A 24,563-nucleotide genomic window follows, 5' to 3' on the forward strand; every position below is an offset into this window, starting at 1 on the left:
ACTCTAAAACATTACAGCTGTTATTTTGTTTAACCCAAAGAACATTGAATTGAAAGGTGAAATGAAAATGAAAAGATAGGCATTACTAAATATGACACATAAAATTTAATAATGTATTTATTGTATAAACAGTAAAAAATGTTGTAGAAAATGTTCTCAAAGACAATATGGGGTGATACATTTGGTTGACTTGGGGTTGTGGCTTTAAATTGAATGAAAATGTTATTTGAATGGCATTATCAAGGCAATTGTATTTACCTTCAATTTTGTAAAAATCGATTGGATCCTTATTAGAATTAAGTACAATTCAAATTTGTGCACTCACAAATGTATATCATCTCAAAAACAAAAGTGCCCTAAAGAGTCCATACAATCATTGTTGTATTATCATCGTGCTGAGAAACTTCACATGCTGCATTTCCTGGTTGCACTACTGATATGAACCATGGGACATACTAGGTCAGTCAGTAGGCTTCTGCTCTGTCCGACATCCAGCATATCTGGGAAAGAGACACAGAAAACGTAATGAGACTATCTCCAAAGTATTAAAGAACACTTCATGGTGTTTACATTGAGATTCTTTTCTTTAAGTGATAAATAATGTTTACGTCAGTGCCCTCAGGCCTACTTGAATCTTTAACTTAAGCATCTAGAGAGCACTATACTTTTATGGCTGTGAAATATGGGTATTGGCCATAGTGTTGGGAGACCTTTGACCTTTGTAGTTAGGTGTCAACCCCTATGTGTGAAATGTTCCACTAACAATGTTTCCCCTCATACACAGATACTGTGAAGATTATTCCTTTTCTATTAGTGTTCACCTGGCATGTAGTGGTAATAATGTAGTAATGTAATGTAATGTTGTAATGCCCTAGCCGTGTGTCTTACCTATGCTCTGTTTTGAACGGCCTCCTTCATGCTAAGCGACAGATCTGTTGAGCAGCCAATCCTAGGATCAGCACTAGGCATGATTGGCCAATCACAGCAGCCTAGTTTGGATCATGACATGGCAGTTAGGAATGATGTGAGGAACTTTACAGGCATTAAATAATTGCTTTTAGAAGTGAGTCCCTTGAATGCTATAGTGAGGTTAATATACTGTATTAATGGAGAACACTGTATTATAATTTTGTGACACACTTGGTGCCGAATACCTTAACATTGTGACCATGTGTGCACTTTAAGAGTAATGAACACAAGGTACCTCATTCCTAGGATTGCCTGGCTCATCTTCATTTTCGTCCCTTATTATTTCAAACAAACTGTAGTCAATTGGCTGGCTGCTATTACCTTAAGTAGGATGGAAAAAGTATTGCAAACAGTACAGTTACATCAAAGTTGTATGTAGAAATTGACATAGAAACAAATAAATATATTTCACAAACTTCTCTTCATTTTAGAGTTTCTTACTGTAAAATATGTAGTCCAAAGTGGCACTGTAGTCATAGTCTGGCGTTGGAGTAACGTCATCGTATTCCTCATCTTGGTTTCCTATTGATGGAAAAAGTGACACATTTTTGTCAACAACCTGGCAAGCCTTGAAACAAAAGGTTACTTTGCATCTCATTACTCTTATTTGTCTTTCTGGATAGCACCATTGTGCTCCTCAGCATCTCCTGTTTCAAACCTATTTGATGCCCTGTCGAACATGTGGATTACATTTTCTCACTGCACACACACAATGGGCCCCTGATTTGTTGTAGGTGGGTCCGGGGAATCCCACCTCATTTGTTTGGCTTGCCCTGGGGGAGCAATAAACACTCAGGTGCGCCTGCATTTTTTTTGTCCCCTTGCCCAAGACGAACAGAGACACCTTGTGTGAGTTATGGATTCCCAAAAAGCGAGGCGAACAATGGAAGTGTGAGGGTGGTTTGTCTCCCAGGAGGATCCATGTGGGAGTTGGCAGAAGGACAATACAAGGAGGAACATGTCTTCCATCAATCACTAATTATGACCAGAGAACAGCAGGGGGTAGTGTGCAGGGATGGAAGACAAGCCCCTACAGACAGAGATATGCTGTTACAATGAGTTTCAGCTTTCACTCTTTAGCTGGACCGAAAAACAAACACACATCTTGTGAAACTCCAGATTGAGCAAACCTCCTATGAAAATATCTTTGTATTGAACTTGTTACTGGGTTCATTTTAACTTGGAGCAAAGACGTCCATGTACTTATTTTTTATATATTTTTCTTAGACCGGGTGAAATGTGTATTTACAAAGTGAAAAGTCAATTATGTCCAACCACAGGGTATTCAACTCAACAAATGCAACAAAAAAAAGAGGAAGTTACTCTCTGAGCCAAATATCATTCACACTGTAATACTAAAGTGCATGCAGTACTGTGATAGGACACTGTGATAGGACATGTAGAAACAAGAAGAGCCAGTACACAGCATTAGACAAACAAAGCTTTTAAATATGAATCCTGGCATGGAATAGGTAGTTCAAGAAGTCAACAGCAGTTAGCTTCCTACCATGATTTATTTCAATGGCAGGAAACTTCTTTTGTTCTGGGAGTTCTTTATGCAATGCCGAGCTAGTCACAATTAAATAAATAAATAGATATATAATTATATATTGCCGTCTTGCACACGAACACGGTGCTCGATAAGTCTCAAACTATTTAAGACTTTGTGGTCAATGTCTATGTTCTGTAGAGCACTTATCCACCCAACCTCTACAACATCTACAATGTGTGCCAAAATAAAATATCCTGACAAGCCATGCTGATCAATTTGATCTATAAGGCCAGCATTCGATCTCTGACACGACTAATGTCTTCCATCATCTACCGAATCTAGGTGTCCCTATCTGCCTTCGATCTTGTGCAACTGCGTTGGTTTGAAGATAACCACGCCCCTCTCGTTTGCATGTGAAACTGGAAATAAATACAGCACAGAAATAAATGTGGTGCTCGGAAATATATGTGGCGTTAGGAAATAAAAGTCATTTTGAAATAAATAAATGTTGTTTTAAAAAAACGTCATTTTGAAATAAATAAATGTATTTATTTATTGATGTAGGTAAATTGATTCAGCTATATAATTATATTATGCTATATTTATATATTTATTGCCATCTTCTTTAATTTCAGGGTTTATTTCATAGCCATATTTATTTATTTATGTATTTATCTATTTATTTACTTATTTATTTATTTAATTGTGACTAACTCGGCGTTCCATAGTTCTTGCACTTATTGTCTTAATGTTTAAAACCATACTTTCCTTTTAAAGTTAATAATTCCTTTTATATCCTTTATTTGTAGTCAATTCTAAGACCAGATATTATATACTAACTGAATTAAAATATACTTATCCAGTAGGTTTCCGATAGTGTTTTATTATTTTATAAATACATACACATACTGCATGTATATACTGTGCATATACAGTATATACTGTACATATATACATACTGTATATAAAATTGATATGTCTTTAGAGCAATGTTGGCTTTGGTGTTCCAGTATCCTCAGGATTCAGTTCACCTGTTTCATTGGTGATAAGGGCGGTTACTCTCAGCAATGCTCAGACAGAACACTGTCTCTGTGATAACGCGTAGCCTGTTGTGACAAACTGGTTGGGATAAGGTTTACATGCTGGGAAGCCCCAACATCCTTTTCCATGCTCCTCCACAATGTGTAATTAACACTTCCATTAGTCAAATTCTATTTCTATATTGACTGTTTGGTTTTGTTTAACTCTACTTGCCTTCGCAAATCAACTGGATTCATGACCATGTAGCACATCCAAAGATGGTGTCTTTCAGATCTTAGCATTCCTGTTACAGAGTTAAGCAAACAGTGACCTCTCAACCTTGTCAGATTTCTGTCACAGAGACAACCACTGCCCCCCCTACATCCACCACTACCCTCTCACTCTCCACAAAACCTTGTCCCACCAAGACTCTCCCAGCCTTTCACTTTCCCCACTACACCTAATAAATTCTCCATTCAGCTATGATAAGATCTCCAGAGTGATGGTAAACCACAGGCAGACGAGGAGTGCCCTGAGGAGCACTGACAGACGTTCAGCATGCAGCACCACACCTTAGATGTTGTGTTCAGGTCATTCACCAAACATGTTTGATCTTGTCATTATGTCTCAAATGTTGTACAGTTACTTGCATTTACTTGGAAGGCTAGTGCCCGACAGTTGTAGAACTTGTAATTTAATTCAGGGAAAATAGATAAATTGGTCATGTCTCTGAACTTTACTAAAAAACAAAAGAAAAATGGTGTTCCTGGTAATGACATCATACGCTACATGACGGGTGCCAAACACAGGGGAACAGTTGGTCCTGATAAGAGGACAGGCTGGTTATCTCTGCACTGCCAGCGCATGGATTGGAGTCTGTTGAAGCCTTCACTTACACACAGTATTGAGCAAAAAATCTTGGACTTCTGATCAGTCAGTCTTTGTTGTCCAGCATGTCAAGAGAATCTTCATCTTAAAAAGTGCCAGAAGGCATGTTAAGGACAATGGGAGAATTGACTGAAAACATTCAGGATGTCCATTTATAAAACGTACCTTTGAATTACCCCATGCATGTTCAGGCATCCCTGTCTTTGCAATGCATTAGGTTTCCTTTCACGTTTAAACTGCCAGGTATATCTGACAATGAGCAGTAAGTGTATCAGGTGGAATTCCTCATGAAAGATCATGTTGCAGTAGAGATTCACAAAAACGTAACAAAATAATCTACACAACGATGACATTTGTAATAAAAGAAACGTCAGTCAAAAACCTTGACAAATAACAATGTGCTGAATAAACTCCTAAAAGCTTTTGGCAATTTATAGCTAAGCTGCCTTGTTCTTCCGAACCTTCCTCTGTGCTTTCTCCAACAGCAACGTGAATCACCCGACCAAACTGCTAACGACCAGTTTTGGGACAAAACTCTCCCACTTCCTGGCATGTTTCTTTCTTGCAAACTCCCTAAAACCAATGAAGACAAACGTCTGCAGTGGACAAGAGGGACCCCAGCCAAAACAAGACAAACAACAAGAGAGCCAGAAGTAACAAAAACAAGAAGGTTTTGAAGTGTGACGAGTTTTCCCAAAGAAGCAAGTCTATACTAGTCTATGGACAGCTTCCACAGCATAAAGACCTCACGAAGGAAAGAACAAAAAAACGTTATCCCCATAGGGGATCTGCTGGAAAGACTTGATTATTATTCCCTCCTGCGGAAGCTCTCCACTGGTGCCTGAGAAAACTCATCCCTGCTCACGGTAGGGTTACAATAACACAGCTCGTGGCTTTCTGAATCAACTCTACAGAGTGCTAGATGGATGCTTATTATTCCTCAAAATGCCCTGTGTGTGAGATTGACTAAAAACCTTACCCCCTCTCTGTATGTCTGATATTCCATTCATTCACATTTTGGGCTTCGATGAAAGTAACATCGATGCTGTAGTGTATACCATGCAACCCTCCATATCAGTAATGCGACGCTCAGATATTAACCCTGGGGTCCTCAAAGCAGGGCAAAGTTCAAAGGTCATTGAGTACTCACCCCAGCACAAGGGTAGAACCAGAACCCAAGTCACCCAGAGATAGAGCAGTCGCCTGTGCATGCCGGTAGGGAGACAGAGGAAGAGTGGGAGATGGAAGACCGAATGCAGACACTGCCTATGTGTTGAGTGTGGGGGAGTGGTGTTTGAATGAACAAGCGTGTATGTTGGTGTGACAGGGAGGTGGGGCTTGGAGACCAGAGCCAGAGGCAATGTTAAATGCACTCCTAACTCAGTTCCTTAACACAGGTCACTTTCTGTTCCCCTCGCCCCTCTTGTACTGCAGGTGAGAGATTTTCCAACAGGTAAAACTGGAACTCACCAGTGAAAGTAAACATGCACCACAGACAGATCCTGACACGTTACGGTCGTTGTGTAATCTGACGTTGGATCTCTACACAAACGGATGATTTGTGCTGTACCTGCACATTTTATCTATAATGCAGGCCGTCATTGTCTGTGAGGACTAACAGGAGTTTGGCAACATGTCAAGTTTGCTCTGTCCACTTGTGTGTGTATGTGTGTGTCTAGGTGCTGCTTTGGCATTCCTCCATCCTGTGTTGACCAAAGATCACATGAACAGTCAGAGTGAGAAGTGAAGAGAAACACATTTCTCAAGGGCTAAGGTCTGGGAGCCAGTCCAGCCCCTTCTACTATCCTCCGCTTAGTAGAGGCATGTCCTTCCAAAAAACCCTGCCTTCCAGAATGGAGATTTCCAGTAAAGAAGTGTAGATATCCTCCCCATAGCCTCCCCCTGATTGTCTTAAACAGTCACAGCTGTGTAATGGGCATGCGTGAGTTTGACCGTGGGTGTAAGAAGAGGACTACTGAGAGTCACACACACAAACACAGATTTTCTCTTTCTATCCTTCTACCCATCACATTCTCCCATTCAGTGCATTCAAAATGATCAGTTTATCCTTTTTTTCACTCAGCCCTTCAAGTGAAGTGTCTCTTTCACTGTGGTGTCTGTTACCTGTTCATACCGCTGTCCACACCGCATGCTGCATTTGAATGGAGTGTCAGTATGTAAACTCTCAAATATATCTGTTGCACAATCCTAGCTGGAACCACCACAGATTCTGAACCTCAGAGCGATCCCTTACAGATGATCAAATTGTGGATCTTGGTGGCACTTTTGTCAGTTTACATTTAACTGGGGGCTGGGACTCAGATTCAATATATTGGGATCTCATGGTGCAACAGGAAGTTAAAAAATATTCACATTCACACATGTATATTTGTCTGTGTGTGCCGCTGTGTGTGTATACTCTGAGTGTGCAGAAGGTTAGGGGAGCTGCATAGACATGTTAACAAGAATGCCTACCAGTCTTGCCCTCCGTAGGGCTGCCTTAGTGAACAGTGAATTTGAACTTCAGTCATCCTATTTTGCTTGACAACAGACATGTGACATTATAAGATCAAATTCTATTTGTGAAAGTAAAATTGGAAGTTGGCAAACTGATTGCTTACGCAAGGTCTAGTCATTTATAATTTTACACATTTTCTGGGTTTGTTTTGTTTTGGTAGCTCATAAGGTTTTAATTTACTCCATACATTTATTTCATAAAATGCATTCTATAGAGTGAGACATCCTTTTGCGTCCTTAATGGGTTTCCCAATCCCACATTCCACTCCATATGGAAGTTTAATTCCCTTCCTTGACATTAAACAGATTCACTGTACCCCCAGCCCAGACCCCCTACACACACAAACACACGCTATTGCTCTTTCTCTTTCCCTCTCTCTCACACACACACACAATCTCTTTCATCCATTGTCCCCCCTCCCATGTCCTCCTCCATAGGGGGTGTTACGACCCCCAGTCTGATGTTCTGTGTTGCATTTGTGTGTGTTCCCTGCTGTGCTGTCTGTTCCCCATAGGTGGCGCGAATCAAACCATCAACACCCACGCATGACTCCTCCTCTCCATAACCCGGTTCACCTGGTTCCTGTCATCAACCAACCCTCCACCAGTATGTATTGTGCCACTCTGTGTTTGTTTGGGGGGGGGAATAAGTCGCTGGCTGTATTGTGTGTGGGTAAGGCCTACTTTTGTGTTTAGTTGTTTGGATTCCCCTCTGTGCTGACCATTGTCCTTTTGGCTTGTTTTTCTTTGTCCTGTTGTGTTGAGTTGCTTTGTTTGTAGTGTTGTCCAGAACGTTTTCTTGTTCTTTTGTTCAGGGGCTGGGGAGTAGTTTGGAGCTGCCCCGGGGTATACATCACCCGTAGGAATTACTTACTGTCTATATACACCAGCTAGACCTGGGCAGACCACTGCTGTATTTTTGGTTAGGACACCTCATTTGTGTGTCAGTTGCTTTGTGTTTAGCTTTGGGAACTTTATGTTGATTTCTTTTCTTTGGTCCTGTCCAGCCCTCCCCTTGTCCCTGTTTATTATTTTCCCCATTACCGTTATTATTTACTATACCGTGGTGGCAAAAATAAAGCCTTAATATTCCATTGGTACCATTTGTTTGTGTCCTTGTTCGCACTCCTTGCTCTGCGCACCCTTCACTGGCCTTTGAGAGTCCCTGAGTGGTGGCAGGGGTCAGGTTCCCGCCGTTACAGGCATAGGCTTATAACAAATGGGGGCTCGTCCGGGATCTTGACTTTCTGCTGCTCGGACGTCTTGGTGGTCGGTGTGGTCGGGGCGTGGTGTTTGGGTGTGAGTAAAGGTTTTGTAGTGTCATTAGGAGTGTAGCATGGCGGCAGCTGTTTCGGCATTTGTTGATGACCCGTCATATTCAGACCTGTCAGGGCTGCGTAAAGCGGACCTGTTAGCGATCGCGGATCACTTTGGCATCGCAGCCAGGAAACAAGCTCTCAGAGCCGAGGTCCTGGCAGTTGTTACGGGTGGTTTGTTAGAGCAAGGGGTTGTTACGATGGGGGAAGAGGGCGAGAGCGAGGAGGAAGATGTGGAAGGCAAAGAGCTGCTGAGGTCTTCGCCCGCACGGTCGGCGGACAGGGGGGTTGAGGGTCCTCTCCCCGCTCCTCGAACGCTGCCAAAATACAACCCCGGTTCTCCTGTTTTTCCTGGTTCGGGGGAGGCGGCACAGCTCAGCCTTCGTCTGTCCCGTCTCGAGGGCGAGTTGAGGGACCAGGCAGACAGGAGGACATTTGAGTTGGAGTTAGAGGTCAAGAAACTGCAAATACAGGCAGAAAAGGAAATCCGGATTCGACAGATGGAGCTAGAGGCGGGGATGGGTGGTTCACAGTCACCTAGCGGGTTCGGACATTTTGACGTCAGCAAAAATATTGCTTTGGTGCCCCCCTTCAGGGAAGCTGAGGTAGACAGCTATTTCTCGGCTTTTGAGAGGGTGGCAGGAGCGCTGAAATGGCCCCAAGAAGTGTGGCCGTTACTGTTACAGTGCAGGCTTACTGGAAAGGCTCAGGAGGTAGTGGCCTCCCTGTCCCTGGAAGATAGTCTCAGCTACGATGTTGTAAAGGCCACAGTGTTGCGCTCGTATGAACTGGTCCCTGAAGCTTACAGACAGCGCTTCAGGAACCACAGAAAAACAACCAACAAGACGTATGTAGAGTTCGCCAGGGACAAAGAGTCCCTTTTTGATAAGTGGTGTTCTGCCAGCAAGGCCACTACCCTGACAGAGGTGAGGGAACTAGTCTTGCTGGAAGACTTTAAGAATCACCTGCCTGACCGCATCGTAGTCCACCTTAATGAGCAGCGAGTGGCGTCCATGGCTCAGGCGGCCGTCTTGGCAGACGAATACGCCTTAACCCATAAGACCGTGTTCTCCAAACCCCAACCTGTAGTGTCGTCCCGTTACGCTCGTCCTCAATTGGCCGAGGGGTCTACGAAAACTGAAGGTAGAGAGTGCTTTTACTGCCACCGGGTGGGGCATGTTGTAGTTGACTGCCCCACCTTGAAAAACAAGCAGAGGTCGCCTCCACGAAGACCCAAGGAGGTGGGGTTAGTCCAGTCGTTCAGCTTTACAGCTATAACCCCTTTGTCAGAAGACAGTTACACGCCCTTTATGTCCACTGGCTGGGTGTCCTTGGCAGGTGACCAAAAGAGTAGGCAACGTGTGGCTATTTTGAGGGACACAGGGGCTGCGCAGTCCCTGATCCTTGCCAGTGTGTTGCCTTGTTCAGACAGCACTGCTGTAGGCACAAAGGTACTACTGCAGGGGATAGGAATGGGGACAAAAGCAGTTCCGTTGCATTGGGTGAACTTAGAGTCCGACATTGTTTCTGGTTGTTTTCGGGTTGGAGTGGTGGAGAAACTACCCATCAAAGGTGTGTCTTTGCTCCTTGGCAATGACATTGCGGGCGGCACAGTGAAACCGGTGTTGGAAGTGGTGGAAAAACCAAACACCGGGTCAGACAATGATGTGTTGTCTTCTGAGTTTCCACATGTGTTTCCAGCTTGTGTTGTCACTCGAGCACAAAGCAGGAAGTTGGGAGACCTAGTGAATCTAGGAGATTCTGTCTTAGAGTATGCTCCTGTGTCAAGGGAGAGCGAGGCACCCATAAAGGCAGGGAAGCAATTTCATGTCCAAACTGCTGTCACATGTGTTGCGTAACCTCTCCATCCGCCACCAGACATCAAGTCCTTACCATCCAGAAAGCCAGGGTGCGTTAGAGCGCTGGCACCAAACGCTTAAAGCAATGCTTCGTAAGTATTGTCTGGAAACGGGAGGTGGTTGGGACGAGGGAGTACCGTATGTGGTGTTTGCTGTTAGGGAGGCAGTACAGGAGTCTTTGGGTTTCAGTCCTGCCGATTTAGTGTTCGGACATACCCCGAGGGGTCCATTGAAGGTGCTTAAGGAAAACATCCTTTCGTCCAAGTTACCTACAAGTGTGCCAAAGAACGTGTACAACTTCGTACACGAGATGCGTAACCGTCTCCATGACGCATGTGAATTGGCACACCAATCTCTCTTGTCGGTCCAGACAAAAATGAAGAACCGTTATGACAAGAAGGCTAAAATCCGCAAGTTTAGGGAAGGGGATAAGGTCTTAGTGTTACTGCCGGTACAGGGCTCGTCTCTGTCCGCTCGGTATACTGGTCCACACGTGGTGGAGAGAAAGTTAAGTGACACTAATTATGTTGTGAGAACACCAGAGCGAAGGCGCTCGTCAAGGCTCTGTCATGTGAACATGCTAAAAGAGTATTATGTGCGTAAACCTTTGTTGCCCAGTGTCCACGGTCCGGCTGTCGTTGCCACTGCGGTACTGTGTTCGGACTCCCTGGAGGACAATCAGGAGGATGGGTTGGAGCCAAAGACCGCTCATATACAAGGTGAACGGTTGAGCAATTCGGCAAGTCTGAAAGTCTTGCCGTCCATAATGCCACATTTAAACTGCAGTAAACAAAACGAACTGATAGCGGTAATTCTCAGCTTTCCTGAGATCTTTAGGGATGATTTAGTGGTTCACTCTTCTACTTGGGATGAACATGTCTCCACTCTGCAGGTGGTGTTTGAGCGGTTACAGGCTGCTTCCTTAACAGTGAATTTGGCTAAATGTGAATTCGGAAAAACAACTGTGACCTATCTGGGAAAGGAGGTGGGTCTTGGACAGGTGCGCCCTGTGGCAAGGAAAGTCGAGGCTATCAGTCAGTACCCAGTGCCCACTTCCCGTCGCCTGCTACGCCGTTTCTTGGGCATGGTGGGTTATTACAGAACGTTTTGTAAGAACTTTTCGTCCGTAGTAGCCCCGCTGACCGCTTTGATCAGCCCAAAGGTGCCCTTTAAGTGGACGCCTGAAAGCCAGACTGCCTTTGAGATGGCTAAGTTATTGTTGTGCTCTGCTCCGGTTTTGGCAGCTCCGAATTTCGACAAATCTTTCAAACTGGAAGTGGACGCCTGTGTGGTGGGGGCAGGTGCGGTGCTCCTACAGGAGGACGATGAGGGCGTTGATCGTCCTGTGTGTTTTTTCTCCCGCAAGTTTAACCCTTGTCAGGCCAGATACTCTACTGTCGAACAGGAAACCTTGGCGTTACTGTTAGCATTACAGTTCTTTGAGGTGTACGTTGGTTCAACGGCCATGCCTGTCGAAGTGTATACTGACCATAATCCTTTGGTTTTTCTGAACCGGATGTACAATCACAACCGCCGCCTCATGCGGTGGGCTTTGGTTGTACAAGGCTACAACATCAAGATCTGCCATATCAAGGGCACTGACAATGTGGTGGCTGACGCCCTGTCGCGGGTGTGGGAGAGGCCTTAGACTGGGGTCTGTTGTGTTAGTATTCACACCACCCTTATGGTTGTGTTCTTTTGGTGGGGGCGTGTTACAACCCCCAGTCTGATGTTCTGTGTTGCATTTGTGTGTGTTCCCTGCTGTGCTGTCTGTTCCCCATAGGTGGCGCGAATCAAACCATCAACACCCACGCATGACTCCTCCTCTCCATAATCCGGTTCACCTGGTTCCTGTCATCAACCAACCCTCCACCAGTATGTATTGTGCCACTCTGTGTTTGTTTGGGGGGGGAATAAGTCGCTGGCTGTATTGTGTGTGGGTAAGGCCTACTTTTGTGTTTAGTTGTTTGGATTCCCCTCTGTGCTGACCATTGTCCTTTTGGCTTGTTTTTCTTTGTCCTGTTGTGTTGAGTTGCTTTGTTTGTAGTGTTGTCCAGAACGTTTTCTTGTTCTTTTGTTCAGGGGCTGGGGAGTAGTTTGGAGCTGCCCCGGGGTATACATCACCCGTAGGAATTACTTACTGTCTATATACACCAGCTAGACCTGGGCAGACCACTGCTGTATTTTTGGTTAGGACACCTCATTCGTGTGTCAGTTGCTTTGTGTTTAGCTTTGGGAACTTTATGTTGATTTCTTTTCTTTGGTCCTGTCCAGCCCTCCCCTTGTCCCTGTTTATTATTTTCCCCATTACCGTTATTATTTACTATACCGTGGTGGCAAAAATAAAGCCTTAATATTCCATTGGTACCATTTGTTTGTGTCCTTGTTCGCACTCCTTGCTCTGCGCACCCTTCACTGGCCTTTGAGAGTCCCTGAGCGGTGGCAGGGGTCAGGTTCCCGCCGTTACAGGCATAGGCTTATAACAGGGGGTTACAGTTTGTCGCTCTGCAGGGAAGAATTCCTGGCAAGCATCTCTATCCATCACTTCCATGACTGCCTAGCCCTAGGGGGGCAGTGTTGGAGAAGGGTATTATGGACGGGGGCAGCATAAGCAGGGGTGGTATGAGAGGGGGGTAATGTTGAATGGGGGCAGTATGGGAGGGGGGTTTAATATTGGAAGGGGGTAGTGTGGGAGGGGGGGTATTTTGCTAGTATGGGAAGGCCAACATGGTTAATCACTTGGCTTCACCTAGGATAGAGTCACAATATCTGTACCACCTCCACATGGAGTAAGATCAAGTGGATAGAGGGTTGTGAAGGTAAAAAGTAGTTATTGTCTGCAGACAAAAATGCATCAAAGCAAGTGGTCTAACACCATGCACATTCTCTTTCACTTAGGTGATCCTACATTTCAGTCTTGTGATCTTTCATTTCAATGAAATGAGGAACCAGCTCTAAAGACACATCCAAAGCTAAGGGGATGTTTTTTAGATAGCTTACATTAGTTTCTATTTGTGGTTCTCTTTTTGACATGTACTGTGTGGACATTCCTAACATCCACAAACCTCCTCACAGAAGTTCCAGTTATGAAGACATTTTCTTCTTATTGGGTGAAAAGGAACAATGGACCTCCATGCTTAGGTCTTGGGTTTGAAACTACAGGTACCTGCATGTTTTAAAGAAATGAGCAGCAATATTTCAAAACAACATTTAGATCCCAAATTCTTACCATGCAAGATTGCAATATCAGTTTTGATCTACCTGCATCGCATAAAGGTACTCAACAATTTGGCAATCATCCTACTCAGTGAAACATACAGAAATTTCAATCTCCAAGAATAACACACCCAACTAACCCTAAAATAACAAGCTGGCAAAACGTCATTGCTGCACAGCATACTTGTGGATAATTGCCATGGGAAAATGGCCAGGGCCAAGACACAGCCACAGCTCTTGTTTTCACTAGATGTCTTGGTCCACACATGCACCCATGACAGCTGGAATTTTTTTGTCGCATATAAATGATGTCATACAGTATTGGGTTGCCGCAGAGAGAACAACCCATAGGAGTGCCTTGATGTTTCTGTTGACTGGTGGCACTGTGGATGATAAAGAAGGTGCCTCTGTGTGTGTGTGCGCATGCGTAAGTGCATATGCACATGCATATGTGTAGGGGTATGTGTCAAAGTTTGGTTGAGAAATCAGGGACAACTTCTTCCGGAACAAGCAGTGATGTTCTGTTTCAACTTGTTTTCGTTCTCTCGTCTTAAGACAATAACTTATTCTTATCATGAGAAATCACAAGAAAAATATAATGATTCATTTCAATGTTTAGTATCTTACTTGTTTTTAGTGACAAAAGAAGTGACTCAGAATGTATCTCTCAGAAGTGTTTGATGAGGATGCCAGGTTTGGAGTGACAAAGGGTAATTAGCAGTATGTTGAAAACTATAGCTTTTTCCTCACAACACATTTGTGTTCCTTCTGGACTATTCATTTATAAGATATAAAGAGTTATTGTCAAACAGGTAAAAATGTGTCTCTAGTTTTGTCTCTCTCTCTCTCCTTCTCTTTTTACCCAGTATTTATTAGTTATAAATAAAGTACTTAACCCGTTAAGGAGTGGCGTCGCACATATGTGATCGTTCGAATGAGGGTCTCACAGCGCAACGTTGCACATGTGCGATTCTGACCATTCTTTTGTTCACACTATTTTCTGATAGACAAAAACTATGACAAACGCTATAGTATGGCAGACAACCCAAGTCTCCCGGAAGGTCCGGGAGTCTCCCGCATTTCAATAGCGGCTCCCTGATGCCCGCAAATGCTGTACAAAAAGAACCTCACACGTTGTGTGACACACATTGTGCGTATGATGGATTTTCCATCAATATAAGGGCTTGCTCTTCAAATGACCCAATCTTTGACGTCTGTTAAAGAGACAATAACAGCACTAAGTGCTGAGATGTTGGTAAAAAAATGTTAACAGAGTGCAGTATTCTCAATGCTAACAAACACTAACCAGTAGTGTTGGAGGCCATGGTGATGCTTGGGTCAAGTATTATGTAAGGCTGTGTTGATGAAATAAAGGGACTGTCTTTGATGAAAATAAAATATTAAATCAAGTGGTTGCCAAGTGCATACCAAACAGTTAATACCGCAGTGCTGTGAAAGACGGGTTTTGTTGTACAGACATCTTCTGAATGAGAGTTTCCTGTGGAGTCTAATGAAGTTTTGGTGGTCAGAGTGGTCACATGAGGAACTTCTTAGAGACAGCAAGACAAGCGTTCACACTGTTGCTGTTTAATGATATCTCCCACCCCACGACTGGACAAGAACGATCCATTTGGACACAAACCCTTTCTTGTGGCAGTGTCCTCTGACCATTCATGGTCTAGGTCATGATCTCCTTCTGTCTCTCTCTGTCTTTCATTCACTCAGTTATTTACTCACTCTCTCATCTCTACCTCTATCAGCCCAAAAATATTTATAATTCTACATCACCCTAACAGGAAGAAACACAAGTTAAAAAAAAACCCTGCTGCCATGTATTTGCTCTGTACCTGAGAATATAGAATGATGGATGAGGTAGACAATCAACACTGAGGGTGCAAAATGTTCAGTGGCATGTTGATGTATGAAGCAAGTGTTCTTGAGTAAACAACAATTGCTCTTTGATAGCTTTTATCTTGTTAAATGTCTGTGGAGACTGAAAAGTAACACACCTGGCAGTGTGTGACGTGCTGGTATACGATTTAGAACGAAGGGGCTGTTTTTCTTGCTATGGTCCCACATCGCAATGGGCATAAATAACAACTCTGGTTGAGATGTTGGGGGGTTGTGGTGTTGACGCGTGTCTAGCAATGACACACCAGAAATATTGTAAGGGAAATTATTGTTTTGTGTGTTCAGGTGAACTTTTCATAATTTCCAACACCCTGTGGACAATAGCACTCTATGTGGTGTCCTATTGTGCGGTGGTCCCCTTTTACTTACCAGATTGAGACATTTAAAAAGTCTACCAGATGTGTACCAAAGGTTTATGTGTTGTGTTTGATGTTACCATACTTGAAACTACCTTGGAACTAACTTGAGGGTCAGTTGCCTCTCCAGTGTAGCTTCAGTAGATTGCATGTGCTGTTGACAATGTGATTACAGAATACATATATTTCCATCTTGTCCAGGATTTGGAGCTCTGAGACATCCTTTTTTAACTGTAGATGTGTGGACCTTTAAGTGTATATCTCCATTCTTGTAAATGCTTGTTTTATGAGGAAGCAACACCATACAAAGTGAGTCTTTCTATTATGTCGTGAAGCACATGGACCTTCTTGGCCTGTATATTCTGAGAATAAAATAAGAATGGGATGCATGAAACATTTAAACCGGATGTCAGCAGCCACTTTCAGATGATTACAACTGCTGTCACGTGACTGAGTGATGGCTACCCTTCATTTCTCAGTCACTAGTGAGAAAACGTCACAATGACTGACAACATTAAGCCTGTCTGATTGAAAAATCAGACACTTTCTGGGAAATCTCTGCGTCCCATAAGAAAGCCCACATTCCATGAAGATTCACATATAGTAACTCCTCTGTTGACAAAGCTGTATGTTTTGACGGTAAACCATGGGCCAGAACCAAATGAGAGGGACCGTAAAAACCTCACTTCCTCCTGTAAGCCACATCTGGAAAAGGTCACACTGAGGTCAGAGGTTGAGGGGTGTAAAGGACTGCTGTCCAGGTGGCTGGAATGGGTCTCTATAGGGAAGTAAAACAAGCCATCAACTAGAGAAGGTACAATTTCTGCGGAAATTGAAGGGTGTGCTTGCTTGCGTCGGTTGCAGATGGGTCCGTCCCCTTAAATGTTTCCCTTGTAGTGATATTTTCAAGCATTTAGCCTACTCATATTGCATAATTCATTAAGAACCCCCTTTGAAACAAGCTGAACCCCCTTTGAAACAAGCTATTGTAAAAACATTGTCACCGGCAGTATTTCAGATGGAATTGCGATTCAAACAGTACCATCTGCTAACTGAAAATATGCCCCCAAAAACTTAAATAAGCTTTACATTTATTTAGGGGGCTAAAGTGCCGGAAATTAGAACGTTTCTTTTGACAAAAAGTTTAGGCTGTGGCATTGAAGACAGCGACGCACCACACAAGTTTAAATACATAATTTAATGTGACATTACTTACTGTACATGCAAGTCTTGATTTGCTTAATTGTACATGCGCTGCTAGTACACCACGGCACGATACGATACATGCGTCATTGCTAACATGTGCTGACGTTGTGACGTGGGCTAGCACTGAGTTCCCTTTGTTGACACAAGGCACTTTTTGCCTGAATTTCAGCCTAAACCGTGCAACGGAACGTAAATAAAAATACAAGCAACTCAATTGCTACCAAGACTAAACTTTTGACACCAAGGTTGTCTATGTAGTCCAAATATTGACGGATCCTTAGGGGGGCAAAAATAAATAATAAATATATATGTGCGAGAACAATGGTTGTGCTTGCCGACGGCGTGAGCACACCAAATTAAGGAGGGAAGTAGCTCTGGTTTACTTACTTGTTTCAGTAAAGGTACATGCATGGCCGTATGTGTCTGTTCTTAGACACATGACATGTTGCACCTAAACCAACAATATGACTATGGGGTAAAGGTAGAACTTTTGTACTTACAATTCTGTGAAGGTTTCACAGATGGACACCTGTCTGAAATTATTGTAATGTTCCTTTTGCTGCGCGTATGACCTGCAATGTTCTAGATAATTAAAGTCTCTGTTTTTCAAAAGTCTGACAGGGTGTCAGGAATGGGATGACACAACAGTGTGAGTGAGTGTGAGTGAATAAATACAGGGTGTTAATCGTGTTTCACAGGCTTTTACATGTAACACATGAGGAACACACACAGTAGTCACTCATCACTTTTTTTTAACTGGCTGCAGCAGACTGTGGAAAAATTATGAGGGATCCCAGATGCACTGTAATCAATCTAGAGATTGCCATTATGTATACCCCCACAGGGACATTACGCAGATCTCTCTCTCGTGTAAAATAAAAAGCAGACAAGCCGCTTCAGTGGGCAGGATACATTTGAAAAGGAATGACAGAGATTATAATGATTCACATGCACAAGATGAACACCTCCCTCTGCAACTGGATCCTGGACTTTCTGGCTGGAAGACCTCCATCAGTCTGGATGGGGAGCAGCACTTCTAACACCATCACACTGAGGCCCCCCATGGACGTGAGTTCAGCCCACTGCTGTTCCCTCTTCTGACTCACGACAGTGGTGGGTCTCATCAGAAAGAACGAAGAGTCTTTATACAGAGAGTAGGTGCAGTGGCTTTTGGACTGGTATATTATGTAGCGATGGGTTGTTCTATGTTGCACCATGGTCCTGGGGAACATTGTTTTGTATAATTGTGTACTGTATTAGCTGTATATGGTTGAAATGATAATAAAGAAAATAGGCCACATAATTCTATGCCTAAATGATCATTAACCCTCGTGCTGCCTTCGGGTCACATGACCCAAAGGTTCATAACGAACCATCGTTGTGTTTACCCAATTTTACCCAATACAAAACCAAATAAAAATAATTTTCTTTTAACCTTCGCAATGTGGGGGGTCTGAGACAGCCCAACGGTTAAAAGAAAATGCTTCACTTTGTTTTTGTATGCGGTAAAGTTGTCGCAATACGACGGTGGGTCACAATGACTGATGGGTCAGAACGACCCGAAGATAACACAAGGGTTAAACTCTCATTGAATTCACAAATTACTGTCTATTTGAACTGTATGGTCTTACATATTTTTGCATGTTGTCTCTCATTGAAATGGGTGATTCAGTGTTTAGGATTCAATTACTACTTAATCACCCAGCAAAATATGAACTAGTTTTCAAATTGGATAAACTGTTTTTTTCTTTGATTTAATGCCAAATAATCGTATAGGGTTAGGGTATTCTTATAAATTATTTACACAACGTTGTGTAGCCTGACACCTAGTGTTAGGCTACACAACTGATTCCTTCTATTGCTTGGTAAACACTTTGGTACACCCAAATAAAACGTTTGCCCTGCCCTCTCGGAAGGCATTTATCTTCTTCTTAGCATCCTTTTAAAATGAACTTTAATTATATAAACTAGTACATGGTTAATTTACATTACCTTTTACTTGGACATACTGTAGTGAGCAATGACGAGATAATACTATTATCCAGTGAATATGCAACCACAGGTATGTTACTTAACTCACTTGTGAGTTATTTTGTGCATATGATAAAATATTTGGATCGTGAACATATTAATGTATATATTTCCTCAACTGTCGATCTTTAGTAATGGCGCCAATAAGAACAAAGAGGGGGCGTATGCTGAGTTTAAATTTTTACTTTCGGCCATCTCATTGGCTTAGTTGTAGTACATGGATACGCAAGACTGACCAATCATAACTTCCAACAATGCATAAATTATAACTTTGGGCGGCCTTGAGTGAATGGCACAATATTTGATCAATAGCATCTTAGTATGTAGAATGTTTTCATATTCATGAGAAAGGAGGCGGTGTTTGCAAAGGGGGTTGGGTGCGAGGTAACATGGAGGTTTAGTTATCACCTATCAGCCGTTGACTGAAGAAGGCAACGTGAAAGAGTGCTTGAGTTTTCCAGTTTTTATTTTTCAGTTTTCCTCTGTTTGGGTCGTGTTTCTAACTTTCTATACTCCTGGAAATGGAGATGAAGAAGAGGATTAGTTTGGAGTTGAGGAACAAGAGCCCAGCCGAGGTACACAACTACGTCTTTATTTAATTATTTCTGAAGGAATTTCGTGAAGGATGCGAAGTCGACCATGGATACGAACTGACGATGCTCATGGAATTTGTTAAAATAGCTAAACAGTAGGGCTGGTTGCTAGATTACTCGGTATTGGCCTGGCGTGTGCTGCGCGAGGGCATTGCGATACAATTTGGTCCTGTGTTCTGCATTAATAGTAAGGTGCTGAATGCTTGCACCAAACTCGCGCTTGCCAGGTTGCTCGCGTGAGATTCCTTTCGTAGCCCTAGCAGCTATCCTGTGGCTAGCTAATGGAGTTGTGCTTATCTTCTCCACGTAGCTAATGGCGATGTGTGGTGTTGCGGATTAGATAATGGAGTTGCCACTCACATGCTATCATAACAACAACGTTTGCTACCGCGCTGATTTGGAATGCTTGCAAGTAGACTAATACAAATATATTTTATAATATATTGTAATACATTAGTTGTCCAGCTTGCCATGCACCAAGTGCATACAAACGAAACCAACGGATGTCTGCAGTCCGACGAACGTATAGAGCTAAACTTGTCACCGTAAAGTAGGCCTATCTACTGTGGAGGCAGCATGTGTATGATGAGCAATATATGGCGCCCGCATGAACATTTCACAAGGTGAAGATCAGCGACTTTGTTGCCGCTCAAATTGTCGTCCTTCGACATGACCTAAAAGGCCGCCTGTTCAAAACATAATGTACATTGCACCCAAATTGTTAGTTGCCGGGGAATAAACTGTTGCGGTTGAATCTTCGTCCAGCCATTTAAATCCCTCTAACGATAACATTTTGTAGCGTCTTACATGGTTACCCCTGCTGTCGTTATGCTGTAGTGTCACTCGTCTCACGTCACCCAGTTGGTATTATCACGCTCTGCTAACCAGCGCAAGGAGGTGTCAGCCCGCTTTGCATATAGTCCGTCGGTTAAATGATGGTTGTAAACTCTGACCAGTTGAGGGTTGTTCGTGCTTCAGGCCTCTGCTCTGCGTTTCTTTTTAATGCAATGTACAAGGAACAGTCAAACAAATGTGTAAATAATGTTAATGTACATATTATTTATGCCACCAGAATTGTGTATCATGTTGAGATTTATCTGCATTGGGATGGAGGACAGGACATGAACATAAATAAAACATAAATTATGTTTAGGAATGGGCTTCATCTTGTTCCTGACACTGAGCTCTTAAGTGCATTTTACGCTACTTACCTTAAAACTTCTCAGATATTTATAAAACGTTTTTTAAAAGCATATGTCATGGTCTGCAGGTGGCTGAGCTTGTGGTGGACAACTGTCGGACTAGTGATGGAGAGGTGGAAGGTCTTTCAGATGACTACAAGGAGCTGGAGCTACTCAGTATGGTGAATGTGGGCCTCACCTCCCTAGCCAAGCTTCCCTCACTGCCCAAACTGCGCAAGGTGAGAACACTTACAGCCCTGCAATACATCAACATGTATGGTTTCAATTGACCGCATATGAAATACTTACAGTATAGACTGGATGTGCCCAGTTTGACTAGTTAATTCTTATAAAGCATATCTTTAATGCTTATTTAGGTATAACCACACCCCATTACCTACTTTTGCAAGACTAGTTTTGAGTGGTCTGTGTTTATTTTAGTTTTGTGTCTCAATTTTGTTCCTCTAGCTGGAGATCAGTGATAATGGAATCTCCGGGGGTCTGGACAAGCTGGCGGAGAAGTGTCCCAACCTGTCTTACCTCAACCTGAGTGGCAACAAGATAAAGGAACTGAGCACCCTGGAGACCCTGGTAAGTTCATCGCCCAACCTTTACATTTTAGCATGGCATCATCCACACACAGTTTATCTTAGGGTTTTTAATATAACACGACAGTCGCTGAATACTTTTATTGTTTAATACTTAACTTAAAATGCGGAAGCTGATCAGGAGATGCTGAGAACAGGGACAAAGTATGATCTTGTACAAAAGTGAATTGAGTGAGCGGATGCAAGCCCAGTTTGCTGTGTCAGCACATGGTCATATTACATGTATTCTGTAATGCCTCTTAGCCGAAGCTCATTGCTGAAAGAAATGGATTCCTGTCACCTAATGTCCCACTGACTGACTGGTTCCTATCCATCATCACGCATACACAGCAGAACCTGAAGAACCTGAAGAGCTTGGACCTGTACAGCTGTGATATCACCAAGCTGGAGGATTACCGCGACGGCGTGTTCGAGCTGCTGCCCCAGGTCACCTACCTGGATGGGTACGACCAGGAGGACAACGAGGTCCCCGACTCGGAGGCTGATGATGGTGAGAGAGAGGGACTCGAGCGGGAGGCGGGGGTAAAGAGTGCTCTGGGACTTACGAGAAGGGGAAATAGCAGAACTTTTTATTTTTTGCTCGGTAGGCATGATTTTTATGCAAGGAGATCTAGTTGAAGTGAAGGTTTCTCTTGGTTTCCTGTTGTGGCTGCACCTGTGTTGGAGGCATTTTCTTCAACTGATTACACCTGCGATTCCCACCCACAGACGACAATCATGCTGCAGGTCCCACTGGAGACGACGACGACGACGACGACGATGATGATGATGATGATGATGATGATGATGATGATGATGATGAAGATGATGATGATGAGGACGTTTCTGATGGGGAAGAGGAGGTCGGCCTGTCCTATCTGATGAAGGAAGGCATTCAAGTGAGTACCACATCACGCCACACACATTTTGGGGTTGTGTAAAGAAACCTAGCTATCGATTCACTTTGTTGTCGTAATCAACATGTTGTTTTCAAATTAACCATGTTAGTATGCTGAAGTGAACAGAATAAATGCACTTCATTCGAGCACATCTGTCCTTTATGAAGCACCAAGGACTGTCCTGCAGTTCCGCCCAATACACATTCAAGCAAACAAAAGTGTTCACGGTGTGTAAGGATAAGAAATTCCACTTCCTCAAACACCCAAACTGAGGTCACATTTTGTATTTGTCTGCAGGATGAGGAAGATGATGATGATTATGTTGAAGAGGATGAGGATGGAGGTATGTATTCTAATGCCATATATAAGTATATTTGGATTTCTTAGGTGAATCCAGAGACATGCATAAATGCAGTGTTATTTCAAAGTGTCAAACACGTACAAGATCGTTTTGGACGATCAATAATTAATTCTACATGTCCACATAAATCTCCACAAGTGCAACAACTTTGTAAGCCTTTTGATGAATGTGTTTGACCCCAGAAGAAGATGGGGCAGGTGTCCAGGGTGAGAAGAGAAAGCGGGATCCAGAGGATGAGGGAGATGATGACGATGAAGACGATGATTAGCCTTCCTCAGAACAACACACTGCCACTGTGTGTGGAGTTCACATTTAAGCTGCGGAACAACAGGAAATGGTGAACGAAATCTTTTGTATTGTAAAAATATAATGTCGATTTTTTTTGTGTGTGTGTAAATGCTTCATACCATACAAAAGTTTTGTTTTTTTTGTTGTATTTTTTTTTTCTTGATCATTCCAAAATTTACAATGCAATGTGGATAAGGTAGACTCTTAGACATTTTCCATTTTCAAATAGTGGGGCATATATATGTTCTGGTCGCATGTAGGGGCATATTTGCCCCTGCCGAATGGAGTTGTTCCCACTCCAAACTCACTCACCTATTTAAAACCCCCACTGATAAAGATTTGCACCCATCCACTTAGTTTAAAGTGTAAACCCTGTCTAGATTTTTGCCATCCTTGTGACTCCCAAAATATCTAGAGAAAGGAAAACTTTTGTGTCTTGTCAGCTCTTAGGCTTATTTGTAGACACGTGACCATTAAGTGTTGTTGAGTGAACTGGACTAATAGAAAATTCTGGGTAGTGAGTTGTGATACTTTGTCGTCCAACAAGACACTTGCGACCTCTGTGTGTCTGTGCCGTGTTGTAGGGGTTACTTTTTTTGTGCAGTCTCAATGCCCTTGATAGTGTGTCCCAATCACTTAGTTATCAATTTCCTTTGTTACACTGTCAAACAACAGCATATATGTATTGTTCATCCCTCTATGTACTCCTGGGGGCCTCTAATAACTTTGGGCTATTTAGGTTTCAGGTCTCTTACTCCTCAAGTAGCCCCAGGAGGTCAAATGTTTTCAATACTTTATTTGCAGCTACACTGAGTTAGTTTTGGACCACTTCTATATGCTCAGGTGGACCCTATCTCTAAGAAGGTCTTGACTATATCCGGGGAACCCAGTTGGTCATCTCAAATCTAACCTGAATCCAACTCTGTACCCATCTGTCAATTGCAACGAAGTATCCTTTCTTTGTCAGCTTTGTCATTTTGAGTTTGTTGTTGTTTTTACGGCGCAATAATTTTAAACGTGTTTGTATAACAATGTAAATATACCTTGACTCATCTAGTGTGTGTGTGTGTGTGTGTGTGTGTGTGTGTAGCATTTGCTTTGGTATTTTTAAACTTGCAATATCTTTGTCCTGTTTTTTTATTTTTTAATAAACACAAAGCACAGGTCAGGATGTAAAGATTCTGACACCAACCCTCAATGTGGTTCTTTCTTTTTTGTTTTGGTCCTCTGCTGTTGAGAAAGTAATGTTTGAAGTTTGTGCTGTAATCTTCTGAAGAGTGTTTTTGAATAAAAAATAATTCAATTCTGTGAACTGTTACAAATTTATGTCTAGTTCATCATGTGCATCTAGGCTGATGTTCAGTCAGAAGACCAACAATGTTTTATGTTTCTGCTCCTGTGCTTCTGCTCAGTCCATGGGTTTAAGAGGAGTGGAAAATAAACACCTTGATTACACATTTTTTAAATAGCTAAAATTACCAGTTTAATAATATTATACTGTAATATGTGATACTAACCAAAACATTTGAGAAATCTAATCTTGTTCTGGGAATTGATATAGTTCCTGCATTGACCACGTGGTGGCGGTGGAGACAGTAATTCCCACTGCATGGACCAATTGGCTGCTGGAAGCAGTTTTGGAGATTATATGGACATATCATGAAAATGTATCACTTTCTAAAAACTGAGTGAAAGTGTATTTGCTGTAGATAAAAATCATAGTTTGATTCCTTTTGAATAAGTGTTTCAACACATTTGAATGACATACTAAATACAAGACAAAGATGACGAAATAAAAACTTTTACAAATATATATTTACATGTGGGTAGTGTTGAATAACGTTCCCCATAACATTTGGTATTTATTTGTACC

At 42.7% G+C, this 24,563-nt stretch overlaps 1 protein-coding gene and 1 long non-coding RNA gene across 3 annotated transcripts; one reads left to right on the forward strand and one right to left on the reverse strand.

Annotated features, from left to right (window-relative positions):
* Nucleotides 1-92: 92 nt before the first annotated feature.
* On the reverse strand, nt 93-5,676 carry LOC134023051 (uncharacterized). The gene is made up of 5 exons (XR_009930731.1): nt 5,520-5,676; nt 1,411-1,491; nt 1,205-1,290; nt 889-989; nt 93-500 (listed from the first exon to the last, which is right to left on the reverse strand). It is a non-coding gene; the product is annotated as an uncharacterized LOC134023051 (long non-coding RNA).
* A 13,479-nt stretch (nt 5,677-19,155) lies between these two features.
* On the forward strand, nt 19,156-24,002 carry LOC134023054 (acidic leucine-rich nuclear phosphoprotein 32 family member E-like). Of its 2 annotated transcripts, none has more exons than XM_062464865.1 (7): nt 19,156-19,356; nt 20,645-20,794; nt 21,024-21,146; nt 21,494-21,653; nt 21,872-22,041; nt 22,339-22,384; nt 22,585-24,002. In XM_062464865.1, exons 1-7 carry the CDS (start codon nt 19,303-19,305, stop codon nt 22,668-22,670), a joined length of 789 nt encoding a protein of 262 aa, XP_062320849.1. In that variant the 5' UTR covers nt 19,156-19,302; the 3' UTR covers nt 22,671-24,002. The 2 variants fall into 2 exon arrangements, with proteins under 2 accessions (XP_062320849.1, XP_062320850.1); XM_062464866.1 differs by having other exon boundaries at nt 22,339-22,373; nt 22,631-24,002.
* The last annotated feature ends 561 nt before the right edge of the window (nt 24,003-24,563 follow it).

Source organism: Osmerus eperlanus, chromosome 7 (assembly GCF_963692335.1).
Source record: "Osmerus eperlanus chromosome 7, fOsmEpe2.1, whole genome shotgun sequence".
NCBI lineage: Eukaryota > Metazoa > Chordata > Actinopteri > Osmeriformes > Osmeridae > Osmerus > Osmerus eperlanus.

Coding starts and splice junctions, on each gene's coding strand:
- LOC134023054 (XM_062464865.1), top strand. CDS start 19,303: ATGGAGATGAAGAAGAGGATTAGTTTGGAGTTGAGGAACAAGAGCCCA. Junction 20,795..21,023: donor CACTGCCCAAACTGCGCAAG/GTGAGAACACTT, acceptor TTGTTCCTCTAG/CTGGAGATCAGTGATAATGG. Junction 22,042..22,338: donor TGATGAAGGAAGGCATTCAA/GTGAGTACCACA, acceptor ATTTGTCTGCAG/GATGAGGAAGATGATGATGA.